At 39.6% G+C, this 23,303-nt stretch overlaps 2 protein-coding genes across 4 annotated transcripts; both read left to right on the top strand.

Annotated features, from left to right (window-relative positions):
* Nucleotides 1-2,142: 2,142 nt before the first annotated feature.
* Nucleotides 2,143-6,831, top strand: mvb12a (multivesicular body subunit 12A). Its single transcript, XM_004539113.5, has 10 exons — nucleotides 2,143-2,281; nucleotides 3,381-3,470; nucleotides 4,524-4,607; nucleotides 4,695-4,794; nucleotides 4,880-5,009; nucleotides 5,124-5,264; nucleotides 5,448-5,560; nucleotides 5,653-5,711; nucleotides 5,812-5,862; nucleotides 5,946-6,831. The coding sequence occupies exons 2-10, from the start codon at nucleotides 3,381-3,383 to the stop codon at nucleotides 6,030-6,032; spliced, it is 855 nt and encodes a 284-aa protein (XP_004539170.1). The 5' UTR covers nucleotides 2,143-2,281; the 3' UTR covers nucleotides 6,033-6,831.
* A 3,511-nt stretch (nucleotides 6,832-10,342) lies between these two features.
* Nucleotides 10,343-22,218, top strand: LOC101465792 (transcription factor AP-4). 3 transcript variants are annotated; one of them, XM_004539114.5, is made up of 7 exons: nucleotides 10,343-10,716; nucleotides 12,652-12,817; nucleotides 13,016-13,114; nucleotides 15,808-15,978; nucleotides 16,600-16,746; nucleotides 16,933-17,097; nucleotides 19,515-22,218. In XM_004539114.5, exons 1-7 carry the CDS (start codon nucleotides 10,628-10,630, stop codon nucleotides 19,668-19,670), a joined length of 993 nt encoding a protein of 330 aa, XP_004539171.1. In that variant the 5' UTR covers nucleotides 10,343-10,627; the 3' UTR covers nucleotides 19,671-22,218. The 3 variants fall into 3 exon arrangements, with proteins under 3 accessions (XP_004539171.1, XP_076741215.1, XP_076741216.1); XM_076885100.1 differs by lacking the exon at nucleotides 10,343-10,716 and adding an exon at nucleotides 10,980-11,687; XM_076885101.1 differs by lacking the exon at nucleotides 10,343-10,716 and adding an exon at nucleotides 11,743-12,466.
* Nucleotides 22,219-23,303: the final 1,085 nt, after the last annotated feature.

The following is a 23,303-nucleotide window of genomic DNA, read 5'->3' as shown; positions in this document are numbered from 1 at the left end:
TTCATTATATTTATATTTTCATTTCATTATTATTCACAGTTTTAGTTTCTTACTCGCTACTAAAAGCATCTAAAAAGGGCAGACATGTGTTTTCCTTTCATTAAATTGTTGAATAATTTCATTTACAACAAATAAGAAAGGATAGAATAGTGCAACGTTAGGAAGTATTCTGTAGACTGCAGAGGTGTGGACTCGAGTCACATGACTTGGACTCGAGTCAGACTCGAGTCATTAATTTTATGACTTTAGACTTGACTTGAAAAAATGTTCTAAGACTTGTGACTTGACTTGGACTTTTACACCAATGACTTGGGACTTGAATTGGACTTGAACCGGTTTACTTGAAAAGACTTGATATTTTACCCCAAATATAAAATTTAACATGCATATTATATAGAGATTGAAAATGTGACGTCATTCACGGGTAGAACCGCAAAGGATTCTGGGAACTCGTGGCAAGCGGTACTAACGCACGCAGGCTTTCAATTGAAATCAGTCACACAGCGATAAAAAGAAACACAAAAATGTCAAGAAGCTGTTGTATTATTAACTGCAATAGCCGGTCGCATGACAGCCACGGGAAGCCGACGGGTAAAGAGATCGGTTGGTCGTTGAAGAGAAATTGTTCGAGCCATGTTTCCAAAGTAACAAAGACGCGACGGATGGCCTGGATTGCAGCCATTCAAAGATCAAATATAACGTCCCAGAACCCTCCAGCTCACAGGTTAGTCTGCTCCAAGCATTTACACGAAGGTCAGTGTTTTTTAGTAGTTAATACGTCATTTTCATAACATAATTGGTGATATAGGTTACAAGCAAGTCTGGCACTGAACAGAAATTGTCGCGCTATGCTCCTTTATTTATTGTGCATAAATAGTGAATTGTCCTGACACAATATTGCGTTTCGCTTCTGTTATTATGGTACATTGACAAAAACATATACTTTTATTCACAGGATAAAACAGGTTTTTTGTATCACTAATTGCCCAGTACGATTACAGCATACAATATTATTGTCACTGCTACATTTCTGTGATGCTACCAGAAATTATTTCCACTACTAATTAATTACCGTTGAGCTCAAAGGTCCTATTAATAAACGGTTAACGAATGTGTATTTATGACGACGATTTGTGAGACTGGTAAACTTATGATACGTACGATGGTCTTTCGTTCTACACGGTGCATTTCAAGGTCCTGCACCCATCCGTCGGTAAACTGTACCTGGGCTTGTTGCAGTGACCGGAAGTTACTAAACTTCATGAGTGTATGCACTCACTCCAAGAACCGTATAATTATAAATATGCATATAAATATGCTACAATGAGATAGCTGACTTTATCTAACTAGCAAATGTTTTCCAGGCTACGTTGGTGATTCAGTTTTTTTTAATGTGTATGATATTTTTGTCATGCGATTTTAAAGTCGGTCCTACAAGCGCATCCAAGAATAACATGCAGCTTATCTCAGAACTGTCGGTGAAAATTATTCTTGGAGCTAAGTTTAATTGAGCTGCATTTTATAGAGGTGCAATTTCACAATTTGTGTATATTTTCTAAGTTCACTATTTTGTCATGTGTTGAGAAAAACACAGATTAAAAAATTACATGGTCTAATATTTACATTTAGCATAACTGCAACATTATTTTTTCGTTTTTTTTTTTTTAAAGACTCGAAAGGACTTGAAATTCAAAGTTTCAGACTTGTGACTTGACTCGGACTTTTACACCAGTGACTTGAGACTCGACTCTGACTTGCCTGACATTACTTGAGACTTGACTTGAGACTTGAGGATAAAGACTTGAGACTTACTTGAGACTTGCAAAACAATGACTTGGTCCCACCTCTGGTAGACTGTATGTGAAGGAAAATGTCACCCGCATGCAGTGTTTTCCTTCATTCATTGATTTATTAATTCTTGCTTGTGCAGAGATAGTGGATTGTAGCACAAAAAATAAACATCTATGTTCTGTTAGGCAGAGAGATTAATAAATGAGGCAATGTGTTTTTTCTATTGTTAATTCTAACACTTTTTTGAAGCAGCAAGTTCAATGGAAGCTTTGAAAATCTGAGCCGTATTCTGACGTAACTGCTGCCATCTAGCGTTCAGAAGGGAGTTTGTTTTATAAAGCTGACGTCATGCCTCGGAGGATGACGGGAGTTGGAGTCGGGACGGAGTCAGAGTACTTCCTGCTCCTACGAGGACGTCCAGGAAAATTTCCGTTGATACTAAGAAGTTTTTCTTTCACCTCGGAGAGCCAAAAGTTAATACATATACAGAGTAAGTGTGTATTTTTATAATTACACGAATGAGCTCACGAAGCGGTGAATATTTGGCTTATTTAACAAAGAAGCGGTGAAGTTTTGTCATCGGAACAATCGCTAATGCCACATAAGCTAGTCTTGACAGGGATGTTACACGGTACTTGTCTTTAATTTAATAATTTCAGGTGTTGTTATTAATAAATGTAACAATAAACACGTGTTACGAAAGGCAGAAGTGTGATGACGTGTGTTTAAAATTGTGGATAGGGAAGTTTAGCAGCTGTTTTAAGATACCTTCATCTGGCTGGTGTCGATTTCCTCAGCCGCTTACCATAATAGAGCTCAAGTTATAACAATAGCAAGCACTATGTCAGGAAGTTTGATCGAGTAAATAGAAGTTATTACAAAAAAAATCAATGGTGAAATCATGAATTGCTGAGATTTTTTTTCATCTTCATTTAAAATCTGAGCTTTATATGCTTGTTTGTCTTTCTGTTACATTGTGACTTTGTTGTTGTTCCAATGTGCTAGTCGGTTTTGTTCAGTCAAATGTGCTTGTTTGAACAATTTGCCACGCAGTAAAAAGTCTTTACCAGTAGAAATGTGCTTAAGTCGAGTAAATGCTTAAAAAAAACAAAGAAATTAAAATCTATATTAAAAGTGATGCAAGTGGATTAAATACTTCTGCTGCTGTTTAAGATGAACTCTTACACTGAATAGTGTCATTCTCTGCCCTAATATATATGGACGACAGCCTGAATAGGGAACGATCCTATTCAGGCTGTCATCCATATATATTAGGGCAGAGAATGACACTATTCAGTGTAAGAGTTCATCTAAAGGTAATTTCGACCTAATTGAGTTCCCATTTAGGAGTCACATGAACTAAACGATTTGGGTGTGACAATGCCTCAGTCTCCGAGGGAACATGTTATTGTACACGCATTGAAATTGAAAAAAACAGATAAGCTTTGAGAAAGTTTGTATTAGAATGACAATCCAAAAACATCCTTGGGCAATAAGAAGACATAATTTATGTTAAGACCAACCAGTAAAGCATTTGTACCTTGTTTACCTTCCATATTTATTAAAACTTTTGTTTGGGTCTTCCTCAGATGTCTTTGATGGAACGTGGGAATGTCCGGCCAGTGACCGCTGTGGCCTGGGCCTCCAACTCTGGCACTTGCCCCAAAGATTTCACCCTTGTAAGAACAGAGATAGATTATAGATATTTCATTTTACTTAACTCCAACCACAAAGTTTGCAGGAGAATTACAATAAAATCTCTTGTCCTTGTTCTAGGGTCGCAATCACCTAGAGACTAGTTAGCAACTGCTTGGTGACCTCCAGTCTCTTGGGAAAAATTTGCATCCCCTTATTGGGTGCAAGTAGTTGCTGGAAATTGCTAGCAGTTGGTGGGAAATTGATAAGCTCCAGCAATACATGCAATCCATTGATTGCATTCAACAATTATTCGTGGTGAATCAGCTAGGATTACAAATCCGTTGCTGTCGATATACACAGAAATTCACTTGAACTACTTGCGTTTAGAGTCCAGCCAGAATCTTTTTGATTTTAAACAGAAATTCCTCCTGAAATAGTGATGTGGTTGCTGCAGATGCTCACTGCCCTTGTTTTTCTATAGGAATATAACCAAAATACAAGCCAGTTGAGTTGAGTCCCCTGTTCTAAAGAGACACATTGCAGTTGTGCTGAGTTGCACAGACTTGACTCAGATTGATTGTTACAAATTAGATGGGATTTACTTCCAAACCTTCGCTAATCTGTCTGATTGCATTTAGTCCCAGTCTGATCACAATTGTACTGAAACAGGTTGCCTCCACCAGGTGACCTGTGCAAAGGTGTTGCACACTCAACTTCTGGGTAACCAGACGGTCGCTGCAACAAAACAAGTCAGCGTGTTAAGTATAAATTACAAGTCACTGTGACAACCACAAGCTTTTTGGTGACACATCCTATCTGGGGTGGCTGTAGTTTAGGAGACAGAGCAGGTCACCGACTAATCGGAAGGTGGTAGTTCGATCCTCATCTGCTTCAGTCCGCATGCCAAATATCAACTCTGAAGGAGAACAGTTAAACAAATGTGCAATGATTCTTTTCTGTTGAATCCAAAATCCCAACTTTTAAACTGACTGACTCAAGCTGACTCAAATTTTCATGCTACTTGCTTATTTTGGAATAAATCAAATGTGTTTGTGATGCCACAGCTGTCTCACTGCATCTCCCTTTTTCTGCAGATCAGCCTCACAGAAGATGGAGCATCAGCAAATTTTACACGCACCTTTGGGATGAAGTCTGGATATTACCTCTGTTATAGCAAGGTGAACAAAAAATGCGAACTTATGCATGTATTACCTTTATATTACCACAATACATCATTTATTTTTCTAAATTTTCCATAAATGCAGGACTCAGCAGGTGGTATGGTAGTGTCTGACATCCGGATTATTTCTGATAAGGACTCACTTCCTCATGGTTACTGCTTTATAGCTGAACATCTTGAGCCAAGTGAGCACACACACACATTCATACTTATTTAGCAGAATGCATCATATTCATTCACTTCTGACCTACCGTGTGATTGTTTGTCCAGAGGCCACAGTTTCCAAGAAAAAACGTGTGTGCGTACGCATCGTCCCAGTGGGCAGTGTGGAAACAGCTGTGTTGGATATCAAGCTGACAGCCAAAAGCAAAATGATGTTGCAGCATTACACATTTGTGGGGTACATTCAGATACATGGACTTTTGTCTTGGGCCTGTTTTATCAAAGCATTTTCATGAACTTTTATGAATATTATGTTGCATATAATTTGTCATTACATGCACTTTTTCTTCAGAGACATCCACGGCTATGTGCTGTGGTACAGAAAAGGTTACTTTTCTAAACCCACGCCTCAAGCCAAGCCCCGCAGTGTCAGCCTGGACATCCGCCAACTTTCCTTAGAGCAGCAGTCTCCTCCTCTACCCCTCAGACCTAGGTACAATGCCTATGTATATTTAAAATGGAGATGTTATTATCAAAATGTCACATGTCTCTTATTAGAAGTGTATATAGTTAAAAATTATAGCGATGTGACATTATTACAGCAAAGTGTATTATCTTGGAGGCGTTTTACTCTTGTGGTCGACATCTTATTTGTTTATCTTATTTATTTCTGCAGCAACCCTCCTCCTCCTCAATTGCCACCCAGCAGACTTAGTCACAGACGCCACACTCTTCAAACAAAGGATGAGTTAGACAAACCTGCTGATGGAAGCATCCATGGAATTACAGGTACCACGGGTCTCTCGTCACACAAAGGGCTTCTTATTTACGCTTCTCACCGCAGAGACCCACTCACCTAGGCATACTCTTATTCTCTGCAGCTCTAGATGGAGTTCCTTTCAGCCTCCACCCAAAATTTGAAACCCAGGCAAATGAGACGGTATGTTACAAGTTTTCAGTATTCAAGGGATGGATTCCAATGCCAAATACCGCTGACTTTCCTTTGTCATCCCAATTCTCTTTGACTATTTTTGTCTTAGAACTCGGATTTGAATATTCCCATAAAATCTCTCCAAGACATTGAAAATGAGGTAAGTTCTCATCTGATACTTTTTATTGGGTATATAAATTGAGAATATTGCCACATTGTTTTTTGATTATTTTTTTTCCCCAGTATAACTACACTTTCTCCGTGGAGGAAAATGCTGCCAAGAGGATCAGACCATCAGTACAGATGGCAGGGATCCCGTCAACTCAGTGATGCTTACACTTTGTCAAAGTTACAAAATAAAATGTTCTGTTATTCTGTTCTCTCCAGAGGGCATTTGCCAATCATGCTACAAGTAAAGGATAATCATCCCTACAGTTAGGTTTATATTTTCAGGCTTTAAAAGGTCTACTCCGGAGACCCCTATTTAAGTCTTGATCCAGATTTCCATTTTCAAGCGTTTAAAGTTTCTATCTGCCAAAGACAAGGCCTATTTTAGCAAGGTCCTAAATGTAAGTGCCTTTAAAAGTATAACGGCTCCTTTCTGGTTAAAGATGTTGTGAACATATGGCTTAAGTTCATTCTTTTCTTTAACACGCTTAATTTCCAAATTTAGAAAACGTCTGTGCCGACATACGAAGGTGCACCTTCATTTGCTCTGTTGTGTGGTGTCCAATACAGTTTACCGTTAGATATTTTTGAAGAATTGTACTAAGTGGCCTTAGTGAATACATTTTCCTACAAATGATGACTCATTAGATACACTAATATATCTCAATATAGACTATGGTGCATTTCTTATATGAAGAATACTATCATTTTTTTTATTATTTCAAAAAAAATGTGTACATAAATATAAATATGTTATTTAAAGGTGAATATAGTAAATTGGATCATTTTTGAAACACTTTCTCTGTATATTAGTTACTTAAAGATTTGTGGTAGTAAGGAGAGCTCATCACTTTTTTTGTTTGTTTTTTTTAAGACCAAATATTTCATCAGTGTATAATGTCGTTTTACTATCTCTTTAACATGTGCTACATGGGGAAAATAAAAACCTGAGAACAATAAAGCATGTGTGTTGCTTTAAATACTATAACTTACAAAAACAAAAAACTGTCCAGAGGCACATGTGACCGGTTAAGCTTCAAGGCTTGTGAAAAGGCCTGCTGATATCGTGTTGTTCTAGATGACATACTATGGTTTCATTACAGCAGCAGTGAAGCTATTAGGAATTTATTATGTTGACGGTGTTGTGGTGGTTAGCAGTGTTACCTCACAGCAAGAAGTCTCCACCATCTGGTCGGTGCCTTTCTGTGTGGCGTTTGCATGTTCTCCCCATCTTTGTGTGGGTTCTCTCCAAGTCCTCTGGCTTCCTCCCACAATCCAAAGACAATTAGTGGCGTTAGGTTAATTGATGGTAATACATTTCCCTTAGGTGTGAGTGTGGATGGTTGTCTTTCTCTATGTGTTAGCCCTGCGATAGACTGGCAGCCCGTCCACTCCACCTCTTACCCTATAACAGCTGTGATAGGCGCCAGCTGAAGAGAATGAATGAATGGTTATTTTCCACTTTTCATGTAAAGAAAACAAAGAACCAGATTTTCTGGTTGGGTGACTTTCCAGCTTAATACTGCCACCTGCTGTCCTAAACCGGAGTTTTTTATGCTGAGGAGCTTCCTTTTATAATAAATTATTATCAGTCTGCATAAAAGGATTTTATTAAGCTGTAATGTTTCCTTTTACTTTTCCCTTTGTGTCCTTTGTATTCAAGGTGACAAATTGAAAATTTTATTTCTTAGCTGTTAAGTGAAAATACTTCCTATTTGGGAGCCATTTAAAATATTTTTTTAAAAACAAATGCACAAGGAAATATATATATATATATATATATATATATATATATATATATATATATATATATATATATATATATATATATATATATATATATATACACATACGAGCTGCTCAGTCATGCCATGAAGCTTCTGGCATACAGTTTTTGTGCTGAAGTTAATGCCAGAGGCAGTTTGAAAGTTTGGCTTTATTAAGTCAGCAGAGTGTTGGTCATTTTAATGCACTATGCACCCCGACATTCAGTCACTCTGTTCTTTAAGGTTACGTGGTCTACCACTTCATGGCTGAGTTGCTGTGGTTCCTCAACGCTTCCACTTTGCATTAATACCACATACAGCTCACTGTGGAATATCTAGGAAGGAAGAAATGTCACACACTGGCTTGTTACAACAGTTACTGTAGTAAACCTGAATGCACTGAGTGCTCTAGAACCACCCATTGTTTCACAAATATTTGTATAGGCTAGGGCTGCTCAATTAATCGAATTTTAATCACGATTACGATCTGGGCTTTCAACGATCATTAAAAATGACTGAGCCGATTATTAGCCCCTCCCTCATTTATCCGCGACACCTTAAAGGCCGGTCCGTGAAAATATTGTCGGGCATAAACCGTCCGTGGCGGAAAAAAGGTTGGAGACCGCTGATTAAGAGGACCCGAGGGAAGCTCGGAAAGCTAAGCAGAAGTTATTTGGAGAGTGACTGCCGTTGGTTGAAAAGAGAGTTTAAAAAAAAACAAACTTCAGTGGTGTTGCACACTATTTTATATTATTTTTTTAAAGTCATTGTTAACCCTTTAAAGCCGGTCAGAGCAGCACGCTCCGTTTTGCGTAACTATTTTTAAATCCCTGTAGAACCTGAACCGTGTAAGCTAGCGCAATAATTTGTTTTGCATATGAAACCGGAGGAGTTGTACTTACATCTGATGCCATCAGCTTGTCCTCGGTCACGGTTTCGTTCCACATATAGCTTTGCAAAAATTGCATAAAAAGCGCTTGCAGGAACAAAAACATAATATTCCAGAAACACGCTTTGCCGTTCCTATCAGCTGTTCGTAACACTTCCCACAGTGAAATGATGCACATGCTGTTTTCTTTGCAAATTTGCATCATAGGATTGTTTTTTGTTTTTCCTGCAGTATATAAAAATTGCTGTATCTCCAAAATAAAACTATGAAGACACTCAAAATAAATTTCCTGTGGTGGGAAACTATTTTTTGCAACTTTGTGGTATTTAAAGTTTTGAGGGATAAGCCTCTTAAATTTCTCCAAGTAGAAATATATGTAAACAAAACAAAAGCGATTTTCAATTTTTTTTTGTAGTTTATTGCACTTTTTTGCAATTTATGTAATTACTATGCACTTAATGCATACATATTATTAAAATATGGGCTATAACAGTTGTATTGATGTATAGCAACTTGAAATGCTCCCACAAATGGCACTACAGCATGTAAAAAAAATAATATAAGCTCTGGTGGACTTGGTTCTATAGTAGGTCTTAAAGGGTTAAATAAATATCGTCAAATAATCGTGATCTCAATTTCAGTGAAAATAATCGTGATTATCATTTTTGCCATAATCGAGCAGCCCTAGTATAGGCAGACTGTATAGAAGGTGCTTGATTTTATACACTTGTGGCAATGGGACTGAAGAAATTAGTTTTTTCTGCTGCTAAGCTTCCTACTCTGCTGCAAACATTTTTAGTAGATATTACCAATAGTAATATTGGTTTTAAAACTTTGGTTATTTATTATTTCACAGACAAATTGCATTATGGGGACAGATGATCCTCTGAAGTGATCATTATAGGGTGCAGGTGAAAGAAAAGGTTATAAGTATCCTGAACAGCAGCAATGAATGTAATATAATATGATTAGATGGACACTTTTCATAATGAACATTTTTACATTGAAAGCTACTTCCAACTGTTCCCTTGTTCATAAGCAGTTTCTACAGCAGGTAATTCTGAATATTTTATTTGGCAGATTTTTGGATGCCCTTGTAGACAAAAACTACACAATTACTACACAATACCACTGCACAAATAAGCTACTTAAGTGTTTAAGTGTACCTCTGTTTGTGTAATATGTCTGTAATTGAGCTACACGTGAGCATTTCTCTGGATTTAGTCTTGTAATGGTCATTATGGTCATTTAAATTGTAATCCTGTTCATCTCTGTATTACTTTTTTGTTTTATTTCTGTCTCCAGTAGTTTTTTGTTTTTTTTTAAACTTGTGTTGCTTTGGGGGTTTTTTCTTTTCTTTTGTTAAATTTTACGATGGTGACTGACTTTTTTTGTCCAACACATTTTCATGTTGGTCCTTTGTTAACTATGACAAAAATGAAATGAACTGTAGGACGGTTTGTCCATAAGCTTGGTGATGCCATTTATTTACAATATTACTTAAACTTTTATCACAATCAAGATGTCAGTAGTTGATTTTTATGTGATATTGGCAGTATACCAACACTGGACAGTCAGTCGCTGCACTTGGAAAAGCAAGACGCAAACCGCTGCAGTTTAAATTTACCTTTAACCCTGCTGATTCCCAGGTTATAGTTTGGCGTAGTTCAAATTATATAGTCGGTATTTTGCTCACTGCTCGTAGATTTGCAGCACTGCAGTCAGATTCTTGCTGGTCTGTTTGTTCTGCTTTCCGGAAAACGAGGTCTGATTCCAACCAGCTGTTTCCCGCCTCACATAGATCAGCTGCACACACACACACACACACTCGTAGTAGGCGGAGGCAAGAAGCCACACACACACACACTGGAGGTAGCCCCATCAGCTGGGGAAAGCAACACAGCTTGAATTGTTATTTTTCTAACGCTTTTCTTCAGTCAAACCGAATTGAAAGCGGCTTTTTAGATGTAAGCTATTGGCAAGTACAGTGGGAGTTCTGCGAGGGAGAAACAAAAACCAACCGAACATCTATTTATTTTAACAAGGAGCGCAGGGGAGGGAGAAGAAAACAGCAAACACGGACTGAAGGTGGCTTTGAAAGCATGGAATATTTCATGATGCCGACAGAGAAGATACAGTCCTTACAACAGTTCAAGAAATCGGAGAAGGATGTTATTGGAGGTCTCTGCAGGTGCGCAAAAATGCAAACCATCGGTGTTGTTACCGAACTGCGTGAATAAATAACCTTTCGTGTAGCGCGTGTATGTGTGTGCGCTGCAGTCAGCCTTCATGTAGCATGCTGTTAGCTTCGCTGCCATGTCTTGGCAGCAGGAGCGTGGTTGTGGAAATTAGCAGCCAGTGCTTGTGCCAGTTGATGTTGTTAGAGACGAGGATATATGTAACATTTCACCCCCTTGCTTTTAAATACGCTGGCTGAATTGTTTGTAATAACTTATAATAAAGCATGTTTGTAACCGCCTGGCTCAGGAATATGTAAATCAGTGAGGTGAAATCGATACATTGCCGTCTAGAGCACGTGGTAGTTAACCCGCCGCTTTGCTGCTACACAACAAATCACGTTTGTAACGTCACCGTTGCCCAAAAAAACTGGCCATATTAACTAAATCGCTCGTGTGTGTCATCTATGTGTAGCTATGATGAAGTATGTGGTGTAAAATCGTGTCCGGGGATAAAAAATGCGTGTTTAAATACTGATCCGCGGCGTAGTCGTCGTTGCGTCTTGTGCTAAAATTAGCTTAGCGTGGCTAACTAGTTAGCTCTTACTGCGCACATCTTCCAGCCGTATGAAATACACACAGGCGTCTCATAACTCGTATTTCCCGAGTCGTTTAGCTAAAATACGTCGTTTGTTGTGTGGTGCGACAGTTATGAGTGTTTATCGGTTAATGTTGGATCGATAACTTAAGTTCTAGCTTCATGCTAAATGGGGAAAGCATTGTTCTCTATGACGCCAGGGGGGCCTGTGGCGGAGTGGAGTCACGTTTCAGGGCTGCTACCGTGCAGACGCGCCCCCCGGCGGCCGTGCCGCAGGCCCGCAGCTCCCGGCAGCGTCAGCAGACAACAGCTGGTTTTATGTCTGAGCTACAAACCCCGGCGCGTTCAAGTCTGTGGGAGAAATGCGGTGTTTCTTCCCGAGTCGACGTAAACACCCCTATAATTTGTGTCAAACGTTAATATGAAACTGAATGTGTAGAAACAGATCTTTTTGTTTAGATAATTATTTTTTTGCCTTTGATATTCACAGTTTTGGTTGTTAATCTGTTATTCTTTAGTCAATCGTTCACTTTTTTTGTAGCCAAAGAAAAGTCTTTGTGTGCTTAAACATTGGTCTAGATATGGTACAGAATTTCCGCGAATAGTTTTTCCTAACACCAAGGAAAGAAATGGCAGGCAAAAAGACAGTTTTTATCTAAAAATTAACGTTTTAGGATATTTACCTAACCAACGATGTCTTCCTCGTGTCTAAATTTATAAAAGTGAAAGTAAATAATGCATAATTTGCATATTTCACTCTAGAACTAGACCCTCCGGATCTAATACGATATTTTAAATATGTATAAATCTAAGTAATAGAGAAAGATTACTGATTATATGTTAATATCACAGTTAATGTTCACTAAATGTTGTTAAGTTGCAAGCTTTACAATTTGATTGACACATGCCTGCCTACTCTTTCATTTTTTGTAGGACAGACATGTTTACAACTATGTGAGCCGTGTGTTCGGTCTGACCTTTAGGCCTAGTAAAACATCACAGATCTGGTTCTTCAGGTTTGCTGCGGAAGTCTGACTTGAATGGTTCACTTATTTTTCCCTCTGAGTAAATATGTCAGAAGGTTTTGTTACCATGATATTCATACTCATGCTCTACAAGTGCTTTAAGGGGCAACGAGTTCAGATGAATGCCCTGTAAAGTTCCAGGTAAAAGGTTTCAGATTGCAGCTAGTTACAGACTTTATTGTCCCAGTGTGTCATTTTAACCCAGAATACATATTTGCTCAGATCTAATGCTAACCTTAATTATGTTTGAAAGGGGAACTTACGCTTTCTTGGTGACTTCACGACACAGTCATGATCATCTTCTTCATTTGACCTCTCTCCTTCAGCCTGGCCAACATCCCCCTCAGTCCAGAGACTGCTCAGGACCAAGAGAGGCGAATTCGCAGGGAAATCGCTAATAGCAACGAGCGCCGGCGTATGCAGAGCATCAACGCAGGATTCCAGTCCCTGAAGACACTCCTGCCGCACACCGACGGGGAGAAACTCAGCAAGGTGCTCCAAACGTGCACACATTGACACACACACACGCGTGCACAGTGTTGTTCAATTAACCAAATGTTGGCACAGCAAGAATACAAAGTGACTCGGCACAAATGCGCAAAGGAGGGAATAAAGTTAATTTGTGCCTGTTTTTGCACTAATATCACATCTGCTCTAGAGTTCAGCTTTTGTTTTTTTCCCCACTTTCAGGCGGCCATCCTGCAGCAGACAGCAGACTATATCTTCACCTTGGAGCAGGAAAAGACGCAGCTTCTGGCACAGAACAATCAGCTCAAGCGCTTCATCCAGGTAACAGCATGTCTCCCTGTTTTTCTTTTCTTTTTTTCTTTTTTTTTTTACATAAAATGTTCTTAAGTATAAAATGGGGTTGAATTCATGTCAGTGTCACACAGATGAGATACTGATCTGTTATACAGAATATATATTATCTTACATGAGTACTAATGGTGTGTTTTTGGGGCCAAAACAATCCTTATGGTTTTGTCTTCAGCTCAGGTTCCTCCCCAGGAGGAGACTTGAATGTAGAATTGATCCAGATCACTGACATGTACAACAGAATTTAGAGAATATATAAGACATATTTTTTTCAGTAGACCTTCAGTCAAAAACATGCATTGTTTTTCTGTTAAGGAGGAGCTCTGATAGTGTGTGAGCTCTGTGTGACCATTGGCCTGATTAAAAATAATAGTTGTTGATTCAACAATGGCAAAATTGTGTGTCCACAAGAGCCGATACCGTTTTTACCCCTCAGACGTAAAAGGCTGATGGGGAATTGTCCTCCTGCCGGGCAGCATGGACACATAAGTCTGGTGAATGCCATAACTTGAGAACAAGGAAATGTAGAATTTTGAAAATGATACTATAGGTGTAATTATTACGAGGCTGAGGGGTAGCACTGGCGGGCTCACACACTGGGAATCTTTACAATACTGACATACAGCAAATGAATGATCTAGCTTTGCTTTAACCCTTTAAAGCCGGTTGGAGCGGGCACGCTCCATTTTGCGTAACTATTTTTAAATCCCGGTAGCACTGCAACCACGTAAGCTAGCGCAATACTTTTTTTTTGCATATGAAACCGGAGGAGTTGTACTTACATCTTATGCCATCAGCTTGTCCTAGGTCACAGTTTCCTTCCACATATAGCTTTGCAAAAACTGCATAAAAAGCACTTGCAGCAACAAAAACACAATATTCCAGAAACGGGCTTTGCCGATCCAATCAGCTGTTTGTAACACTTCCTACGTCCATCAGCGCGAACTGTCACTTGTCTTCCATGTCCTGCCCGAAACCGGAAGTGACGTCATTTTGCGGAAATGTAGTTTTTTACCATCGTGGCCTTATGAGCCTATACTTGTGTTTTTAAAAGTTATGTTTGACTTTATGACTTTCTGTGTCGTTTCTGGGATGCTGAGGACTCATATTGCACTGCTGGAAATATTTGATTTTGATGCATATGCTGTTATTTTGCAAATTTGCACTATAATATATTTTTTCATTTTTCCTGCAGTATATGACAATTGGTGTATCTCAAAAATAAAACTATGAAGACACTTAAAATAAATTTCCTTTGGTGGGAAACTAGTTTGTGCAACTTTTTTGTATTTACAGTTTTGAGGGATAAGCCTCTTAAATTTCTCTAACTAGAAATATATGTTAAAAAATCAAAAACGATTTTAAATTTTTTTGTAGTTTATTGCACTTTTTTGCAATTTATGTAATTACTATGCACTTAATGCAGACAAATTATTAAAATTTGGGCTAAAATGGTTGTATTGATGTATAGCAACTTGAAATGCTCAAAAAATGGCTCCACAGGATGTAAAAATATACTATACGCTCTGGCGGACTTGGTTCTATGGTAGGTCTTAAAGGGTTAACTTGTTAACGGAAGTAGGCTGACAGCTATGTTAAATCTCAATATTTGATGGTTCAATATTTTATTGTACCCTCCACACACAGTCAAATTTTTCACCCAACAGAAACAGCTAAGTTAAGGGGAAAACGAGTGTCTCTGCAAGTGCAGTCACATTATGTTGTAATTTAAAGATTAGTCCAGTGGTCGGAAATCTCCTCCCTTTGTTTGATGGATCAGTAGATTTAACTCACACAACCAGTTGGTTGTAGTTGCTCGTGCACATCCAGTTGCGTCGGTTGCAAACGTGAAGAGATGCAACATTAAACTATAGTGAGGCAGAATCGGGTCATTTTGATTCTGATTAGAGATATTAATTTAATGCATGAAAGGGGAAATGAGCTAAATGTTGCTTTGACTGGAGAGCTATTGACAATAACTTTGACCATCATTGATTGCACAACACAGACTGGTCATTTTCTTCAAAGGTATCAGACAGTAGTGTAAGCAGACAGTGTATTAGATATAGTGTTAGTAATAGAGATGGGAGGCAGTCTTAATTGAGTCCCTCCACCAATTTCAGTTACTCGAGTCACTATTTGATGACTCCTGAAGTGAAGATTGGCAAATAAAGCGGGTGGAAAAAGTTAACCGACTTGAAAACGCTCAGTGAGAGGAAGCTAACCTGAGAGCTAATAAATAAAAACAAAACATTTCATTTTATAAATACAGATGCACACTGACAACACAGAAATTCAGCTTTTTGAGTGTTGCAGAATCACTTCAATTATTGTGAGCAGCAGATTACACCAATACCGAGTTGGTCTGTGATTCTTACCTATAGTCAGTTGTTAAGTTTTTCATCTTACACCTTTGTCATTACAGACAAATTGTAACTTCCTGTTTAGCTTCATGGAGTTACAGTTGTAGCCAAACTTAGCTTGAATTAGTTTTTTGCACATTTAAATGTATGTTTACTGAAGTCATTTTTTTACCTTCCCATTGGTTCACACTGCCTCTTTGTTCAGGTCAGCATAGGCACCATGTGTTGTTTTAAATGGAGAAGAAAATTACACCAATCGTGTTGTTTCACATTTAACCGAATGTGGTTTCCTTGTCGTTACAGGAGTTAAGTGGCTCATCGCCTAAAAGGAGGCGAGCAGAGGAGAAGGATGAAGGGATTGGGTCTCCAGACATGTTGGAGGAGGAGAAGGTTGAAGAGCTGAGGAGGGAGATGTTAGAGCTGCGGCAGCAACTGGACAAGGAGCGCTCGGCTCGCATGCAGCTGGAGGATCAGGTGAGGTTAAAGCAGGGAGTTGGAAGTGAAGGTGGAAAAGAAATATCCTTTTCCTTCCGTGTTATTATGTGTATTTAAAAGACATTTCACTTTCTTGCTGTCATTACAAATAAGAGAGAACGTTTGATTCGAAAGAAAAGGTACAAAAATAGGACTGTTAATTTACCCAGGCTATACAAATAAGTTCGTTTATACCTTCAGGCTACAAAATAGTCTCAACTACTGGTCGTGATATCATATTATAAAATCTTCAGCTTGTGGGGCTGACAGATTTTCCGGTACTCGAGCCGGTTCCTCATAAGCTCACATCCTGGATCGACCTGAAGAGCAGGTTGAGACAAAGGAGGTGGGACAGGTGCAGAAGACAAACAAGACTTTAATTACGTTGTTTAAGTGGAAGGTAAACATCAGAGGAATACATGGCAGTTATGTGTCTTGGACACTTTTTTTCTTTTTCAGACAGTCATTATGTTTCCAGTGGAAACACTGTGTTGATATTACAGTGTTAAGATGAAGTTTCCCATTAGAGTATTTATTTGACAAGAATGCTGGGATATATTTTCTGTTGCTCTTAAAATTGTCAGTCTATCTTTGGTTGATGTAATTGTGTGCATTGTGTAGGTGCGCTCTCTGGACACTCAGCTGCACCCAGAGCGTCTGAAGGTGATCACCCAGCAGGTGGAAGAGGAGCATGCACTCATCCAGAGCCAGACCCTGCTACGGCTACACCAGATCCACGCTGTGGACAGACAGACACACAGTCCACAGGTTAGAAACAAACTTAATGTGTACCTGTGCTACTGTTTCTGAACTGGAAGAGGCGGCAGATTGCTCCAACAGCCTCTGAAGTGGCCAATATTGTATGGAGCTCAGCTGTGATGTGGGCATATGTATTTATGGAATGGAAAACACACTTTGATGTCTGTTTTATAAATATTTTGTGTGTTCCTCTAGGTGTTGGCTTCTCCCCCTGCCCCCACCCACCACCCCACGGTGATAGTCCCAGCTCCAACACTAACCCAGCACCCCCACCATCACGTCACAGTGGTCACCATGAGCCCATCAGCCCACACCAGCACGGTGTCCACCTCTAGACAGAACCTGGACACCATTGTGCAGGTTTGAACTTTTTTCACTTTAGAGGATCCTTGCTGATTAGGCATTGACATTGCATTACTTTACATTTTCACACTGCAGTATTTACTAGGCAGGTTTTGGGTGTCTGACACGTTCAATGTGTGTTCAGCAGCCCTGAAAAACGTCTGTGTGGTGCTCGATGTTATTTGAGTAGACTCCAAGGCAACCGAAACGAGCATTTTCCTCGGCTCAAATAATGTTTCTGCAGTGGTCCTACAGACAGGTTTGAAGACCTGTGTCTACATATTATAGTTTACTGTCACCAGGGGGCAGTGTTACAAACAACTGGTCTGCGGTAGGGATGGGTGCCGAAACACCAAGTATTACTGACCCTGAGGCAAAACTATTAAAGACCGGTGTGTCAGTAAAATCTGACGTTATTGTTATTTTACATTTTATCTGACACCATCATTACTAATTGAGACATTAATCTGACATGCATTTTGGCTATTTCCTGTCCAGAAGAGAATTCTCTGCCTCTGAGCTTAGATGTGAACGGTGGTGTAGCTCTGCGTCACACATGCGTGTGCATGTGTGAGGCAGAACTCACTTCACTAGAGTCCATGCTGACAGCGATTGTTGCCCTGGAAAGGAAAAAACATGAAAACACTAAACTAATTTGTGTCACATTCAGACAAAGAAAAGCAAAGTTTTCTCCTTTTTAGCTCATAGTTCATCTGCTGCTGTCAAGTTATGTAAGACTAGCACCCTGAAACATGCACACAATTGTCGTAAGTTATCAGTTATCTTATCTAAAACATGAAAGTGGTTTAATGATTAAATGATCAAAGTAATTACTAACAAGCTGATTGTTATGCATTCAGTCCCAGGTCGTCAAAAAATCCTCTGAGCCATTACTTTCGATTCCTAATCCCAAATCCTCAAATTCAGTTTCAGATCACTCAGTGATTTGGAACTCAAACTAATGTCACTGCACAATAACTTGTCTTAAAAAGCCCGCAACATCTGTTCAGTGCAGAGGTTTGAAATTTTTAAAATATTGGATGCAGTGTACATGGACTTAATTTACAGTGTATTGTTTATCCATCCATCCATCTTTTTCCACTATATCCGAGGCCGGGTCGCGGGGGCAGCAGCCTAAGCAGAGAAGCCCAGACCTCCCTCTCCCCAGCCACCTCCTCCAGCTTGTCCGGGGGAACACAAAGGCGTTCCCAGGCCAGCCGAGAGATATAATCTCTCCAGCATGTCCTGGGTCTGCCCCGGGGCCTCCTCCCGGTGGGACATGCCCGGAACACCGTGCCCAGGAGGCGCCCAGGGGGCATCCTTGTCAGATGCCCAAACCACCTCAGCTGGCTCCTTTCAATGTGGAGGAGCAGCAGCTCTACTCTGAGCCCCTCCCAGATGGCTGAACTTCTCACCCTATCTCTAAGGGAGAGGCCAGCCACCCTTCGGAGGAAGCTCATTTCCGCCACTTGTATCCGCGATCTCGTTCTTTCGGTCACTACCCACAGCTCGTGGCCACAGGTGAGGGTAGGGACGTAGATCGACCGGTAAATTGAGAGCTTCGCTTTTACTCTGAGCTCTCTCTTCACCACAACGGACCGGTACACCAATCCGTCTGTTGATCTCTGGCTCCCTTCTCATGTTTAAATATTATAAATTCATTATATTTTATGTTTATATTTTGAGGGTTCTAGACAGATGATAAATGACAAAATCATATATGATCTGATAGGAGTTATGTTAAAGTACCAGTTCAATAGCATTACCACTAAGAGTAGTAATGCTGTTACAGTGGTGTCAGTCCTTAGTCTGTGGGCTGCTTTTGCTTGTTCTTGGTCCTTGCCAGCTGCAGCAGAGAACATACAAAGAGCTGAAGTGAAACCGACTGTTGGAAAACAATGAAAAGTGTCCGCTGCGGTCACCATCTGTGCTTCTCATGCTCCATTTTATCATCTTCTGACATCCTGTTTGGAAGGAACTTGGCCATCGCTCCATTCCTTGTTCCAGCCCACTTCTCAACCAGTCAGCATACACATACTGTCATGCTTGTCGAGCTACATGCTGTTGCGTCATTGGAGGGCTGCATGCAACCACATTTGTGCTGGTTGCATACCCCTCTGCAAAGTCAAAAACCTACAAAAATAAACACGCGTGTTACCATAAAACAAGCATTAGCCTGATTGCCAATGTTGGGTTAAGTGAAGCCAGATAATAGAAAGAGAGCCTGGGTTTGTTGAGCTTGATTCATAGTGCACGACCCAGGTCTCTATGCTTTTCTGCATGTTAAAACAAAAGGTTCAAGCAGACTAACTAGCCTGATCTTCATGGGTCTTTACTGCAATGGAGAGTTGGAGAGTACTTTGTATGGAAAGCTGCTTTTGCTTGTTAGTCTGTTTATTGCCTCATATTTAAAGTATACTTTCTTACCTTCCCAGGCCATCCAGCATATCGAACGCACTCAGGAGAGGAGAGCCAGCGCTGAGGAGGAGCAGAGAAGAGCTGTCATTGTAAGCCCCGCCCACATCGCCATGGACACCGCCTGCTCTGACACAGACACTGACACAGAGGGGGAGGACAGTTCAATGAATTGATCCATCCCATGAACTCTCTCTCTCTTTTACTCTCCCTCACACACACACACACACACACACACACACACACATAAATACCTTTTCACTGTAAGATTCCCTCCAGGAGGTTGACTGCTTTTTGACAGAAAAAAAAAAGGAGAAAAAAAAAACGTCGTCTTTGGCATTATCCAAACTCCTAAAATCCAATGGTTAAGCTCTGTGTCAGTCTTGTACTGTAAAATCTCTTAATATTGAAAACATAGGATGGTCAGCGTGCAGAGGAGACACTGTGGGATCTCTCGAGGCTGTCTTTCAATGGCAGAGCCGGTCTGTGACTATTATGAAACTTGAGGGTCTTCTAGTGTAAAAAGCTATCAGCATCAGTCCGCCCTTCATTTTGTGTTTACGCGTCGCAGTAATCCATCGTCACTGGCACACCGGCAGTATTACTTGTGCTTCAAACTGATGGGAGTCAGTGTAACAGAGAGCTGAATGTATGATCGCAATAACCGAGCAGCTCTCAATTCTGAAACTCAAACTACAGCTGAAGCAGTTTCGAAATGCCAGAATTTGGAATGAAATTCACCTAATTACAAGTTTAATTTGAGGATACTCGCTTAAAGAAATTGTCTGATTTTACTTGAAAGAAAAAATGCTTTTAATGTCTAAATAAGCCCTTAAAATAAGCTCTTGATCAATTTACTTTGGTCGTCTTTTTGGTTATGTTTTTGTTAACTTTATGTCAGCGTTACTGAATACGGAAGGTGAACAATTTCTTAAATTGAATTTATCAAATTGGAGGTTTATCAGGTTTTTACAGGGAACCGGGGTCCCTGAGGGGATTTTTTTAAATTTTTTATTTTTTTTTTAAACAGATTCTGATTTCAGTTTTGAACCAGCCGCCATCAAATGTTGGTTTATCGCTCGAAAATATTAACCAACGTTCACGTCTGGTGTTAATTTATGATCGCTCCCAGACAATTTGACTGAATCAGATTTTTTTTCTTCTTTTTTTTTAATTGTAAATGAAAATATGTGAAGTTTAGCTGATGCGATTTGGATGATTCATATGCTTGCACTGCATGCAGGCTTCTGGTGTTCCTCCAAAGACTATCTAAGTCTCTTTTAGTCCTGGTTTATTAATTTCAGTGACTATGCACTAACGTTTTTTGGTATTTATGCAATTCCATCTTCATTACATTTGTTGGTGTCATTTCTACATGAGGTGAAGATCTCTATGCACCGTCAATAGGTGGTCACGCGCCTACAGTATATGTATGAAACTTGATGAGCTTGTGTCAAAGAATGTAGTCTCTACTTGCAAGGTGCTCTTTTGATAACCCTGGTGCTCTGCTGATGAGCAGTGAGCTGAGGCCAAAACCCTTCATGTAACCGTTAATCACATTTCCTACAGATCCTGTTTTTTGTTTGTTTTTTTTTTGTTAAATATTTGTCATTTACACACTTTGAACATGCTCAGAGTGTAGAGCAGGGATGGGTTTTCAGGGTTGCTCACACGCAGAAATGAGCAGCTTTAGGTGGGGAAAACTGAGCAAACAAATCAGATCATTGTCAGTTTTCAGGGCATCAACATTGGCTACAAAAAGGGCAAAAACACTGTTTGGTAAAATGTAAAATTGATACAACACCCAGCTACAATCCCTCCATTTGTCTGTCTCAAAAAAGCACCAAGTCTGTCCACCTCATGTTACTTTGTTCATATTTCTTGGGAATTTGACTGGAAACCCCTGCTACAAGCCTCTCTCCTGTCATACTCAATTTGATACGCTGACTTGATGCTGTAAACATTCCCTTTTCTTGGATTTGTATCTGTCTTTTGATCTCTTGTATGTTCTGTTGCCAACGGAATGCATATTACTAATCGGCATTTTCTCTCGTCTGAAGTAATCTTTTGTTATGACATTTTGTTTATTTCTTGCGGGGTCTTTATTTTTTTATTTTTTTTTTATTTTTTTTTTTCCATGAACACATGACTGATGCGTTCAGTGACACTGTCTTGTGTAGGATGTGTGGACACTAGTCACTCCCAGGCATCAGGTTAGACTAGACTAGCATTTTCATGCCAAACGTGGGGTATTTTTCATATTTTGTTTGTGAAACTTTGTTAAAGGGTTTGGTGTTGCTCTGACATATGACAACAGCCTGATTTTAATCTGGGCTGTTGTTGGTCAGAGAAACTCTTACGCCCAAATGTTTCTGTACATTGTGTTGCAGCACTGCTGTTTTTTGGTGGAATTTGACATATTTGATATGAAGCACTTGCTGTTCTTTAATGCCTGAATCAGCTTTCAGGAAGGGTTGTTTTGTTTTGTTTTTCTCCCCATACGCTCTTTGCTGTGACGCAGTTCAAAATCTTTAATTTGTCTTGCTTTTCATTTTTTAAGTGACAAGCCTTTTATATTGTGATTTTAAGTTTTGTTTTTTGTTCTGCATCAGTCCAGGTCGATGAGAAGCTGTTATATTTTGTTTATAAAAAAAAAAAGAAAAACCTTGGGTAAACAGGCCTTTGTAAAGACGAAAAAATAAAAATTTGTACTTTTTTATTACACTCCCTCTGTTTGGTTGCTTTTATTCATACATACGACCATTTCTGCCCACCAGGTGGTGATAATGAGTGACTATTACTGCTGCGCAGAGTTCAAATTGGTGATAGAAGATGTGGCACATACACATGTGCACTGCAACAACGTGCAAAAATGATAAAATATTGTAGTGTACTATTTGTTTTGACAGATTTAAATGCAGTCCGCTACGTATTTGTAGTAGGACAGTAGTATTTGTCATTCTATTAAAGTAACTTTATAGCACCATTAAAAGATGCATAGTGTACAAGAGCTTTGTAGTCTATTTGAAGGAAGTCAGTGAATCTGAGTGGCTTTTCTGAATGTTTAAGTTAAAATGAATTATATTAATTTTGACACAACTTTTAGGGGTTGGTTATTAGTGGCAGATTGGCTCGTCTGAGTATTTCAGTATTTCTGAGATTTTGCCACACAACCATCTGCAGGGTTTACAGGGGATAGTTTGACAGAGGATAAAATCCAGTGAGTGTCAGTTCTCTGTGCAGAAATGCCCCATTGATGTCAGAAGATGGCCAGACTGCTTTGAAGAGCAGTAACTTGAAAAGCCACTTGTTAGAAGCAGGGTATGCAGAAGAGCATCTCTGATCATACAACACATTGAACCTAGAAGCAGATGGGCTACAGTAGCAGAAGACCACACTGGATCCCACTCTTGTCATGTAAGAACAGAAAACCAAGGCTACAGTTACAGCTTCACGAAAATTGGAACAATGTTTCCTGGTCTGAGTCTCAAGGTCTATGTCAGCTGGATGACAGTCAGGATTTGTGTGTAAACAACATGAAACCCTGGATTCACCTTGCCTTCTATCAGCAGCTCAATCTGGTGGGGGTGTAAAACGGTGTGGGGATATTTGCTTGGCACACTTTGGACGCCTTAATACCAAATGAGTGCTGTTTAAATCATTGTTGATGCCAACCGTGTCCATCCCTTTCTAACCACAGTGTACCAGTCATCTGATGACTGCTACCAACAGGAAAAACACCATACACAGAGCTCAAATGATGTCAAACTGGTTTCTTGGGCATCATAATGAGTTCACTGCAGTCAAAT

Source organism: Maylandia zebra, linkage group LG6 (genome assembly GCF_041146795.1).
Source record: "Maylandia zebra isolate NMK-2024a linkage group LG6, Mzebra_GT3a, whole genome shotgun sequence".
NCBI classification, from domain to species: Eukaryota; Metazoa; Chordata; class Actinopteri; order Cichliformes; family Cichlidae; genus Maylandia; species Maylandia zebra.
Note: the sequence above shows the minus strand (reverse complement) of the source record. Positions and strands in the feature narration are given on the sequence as shown.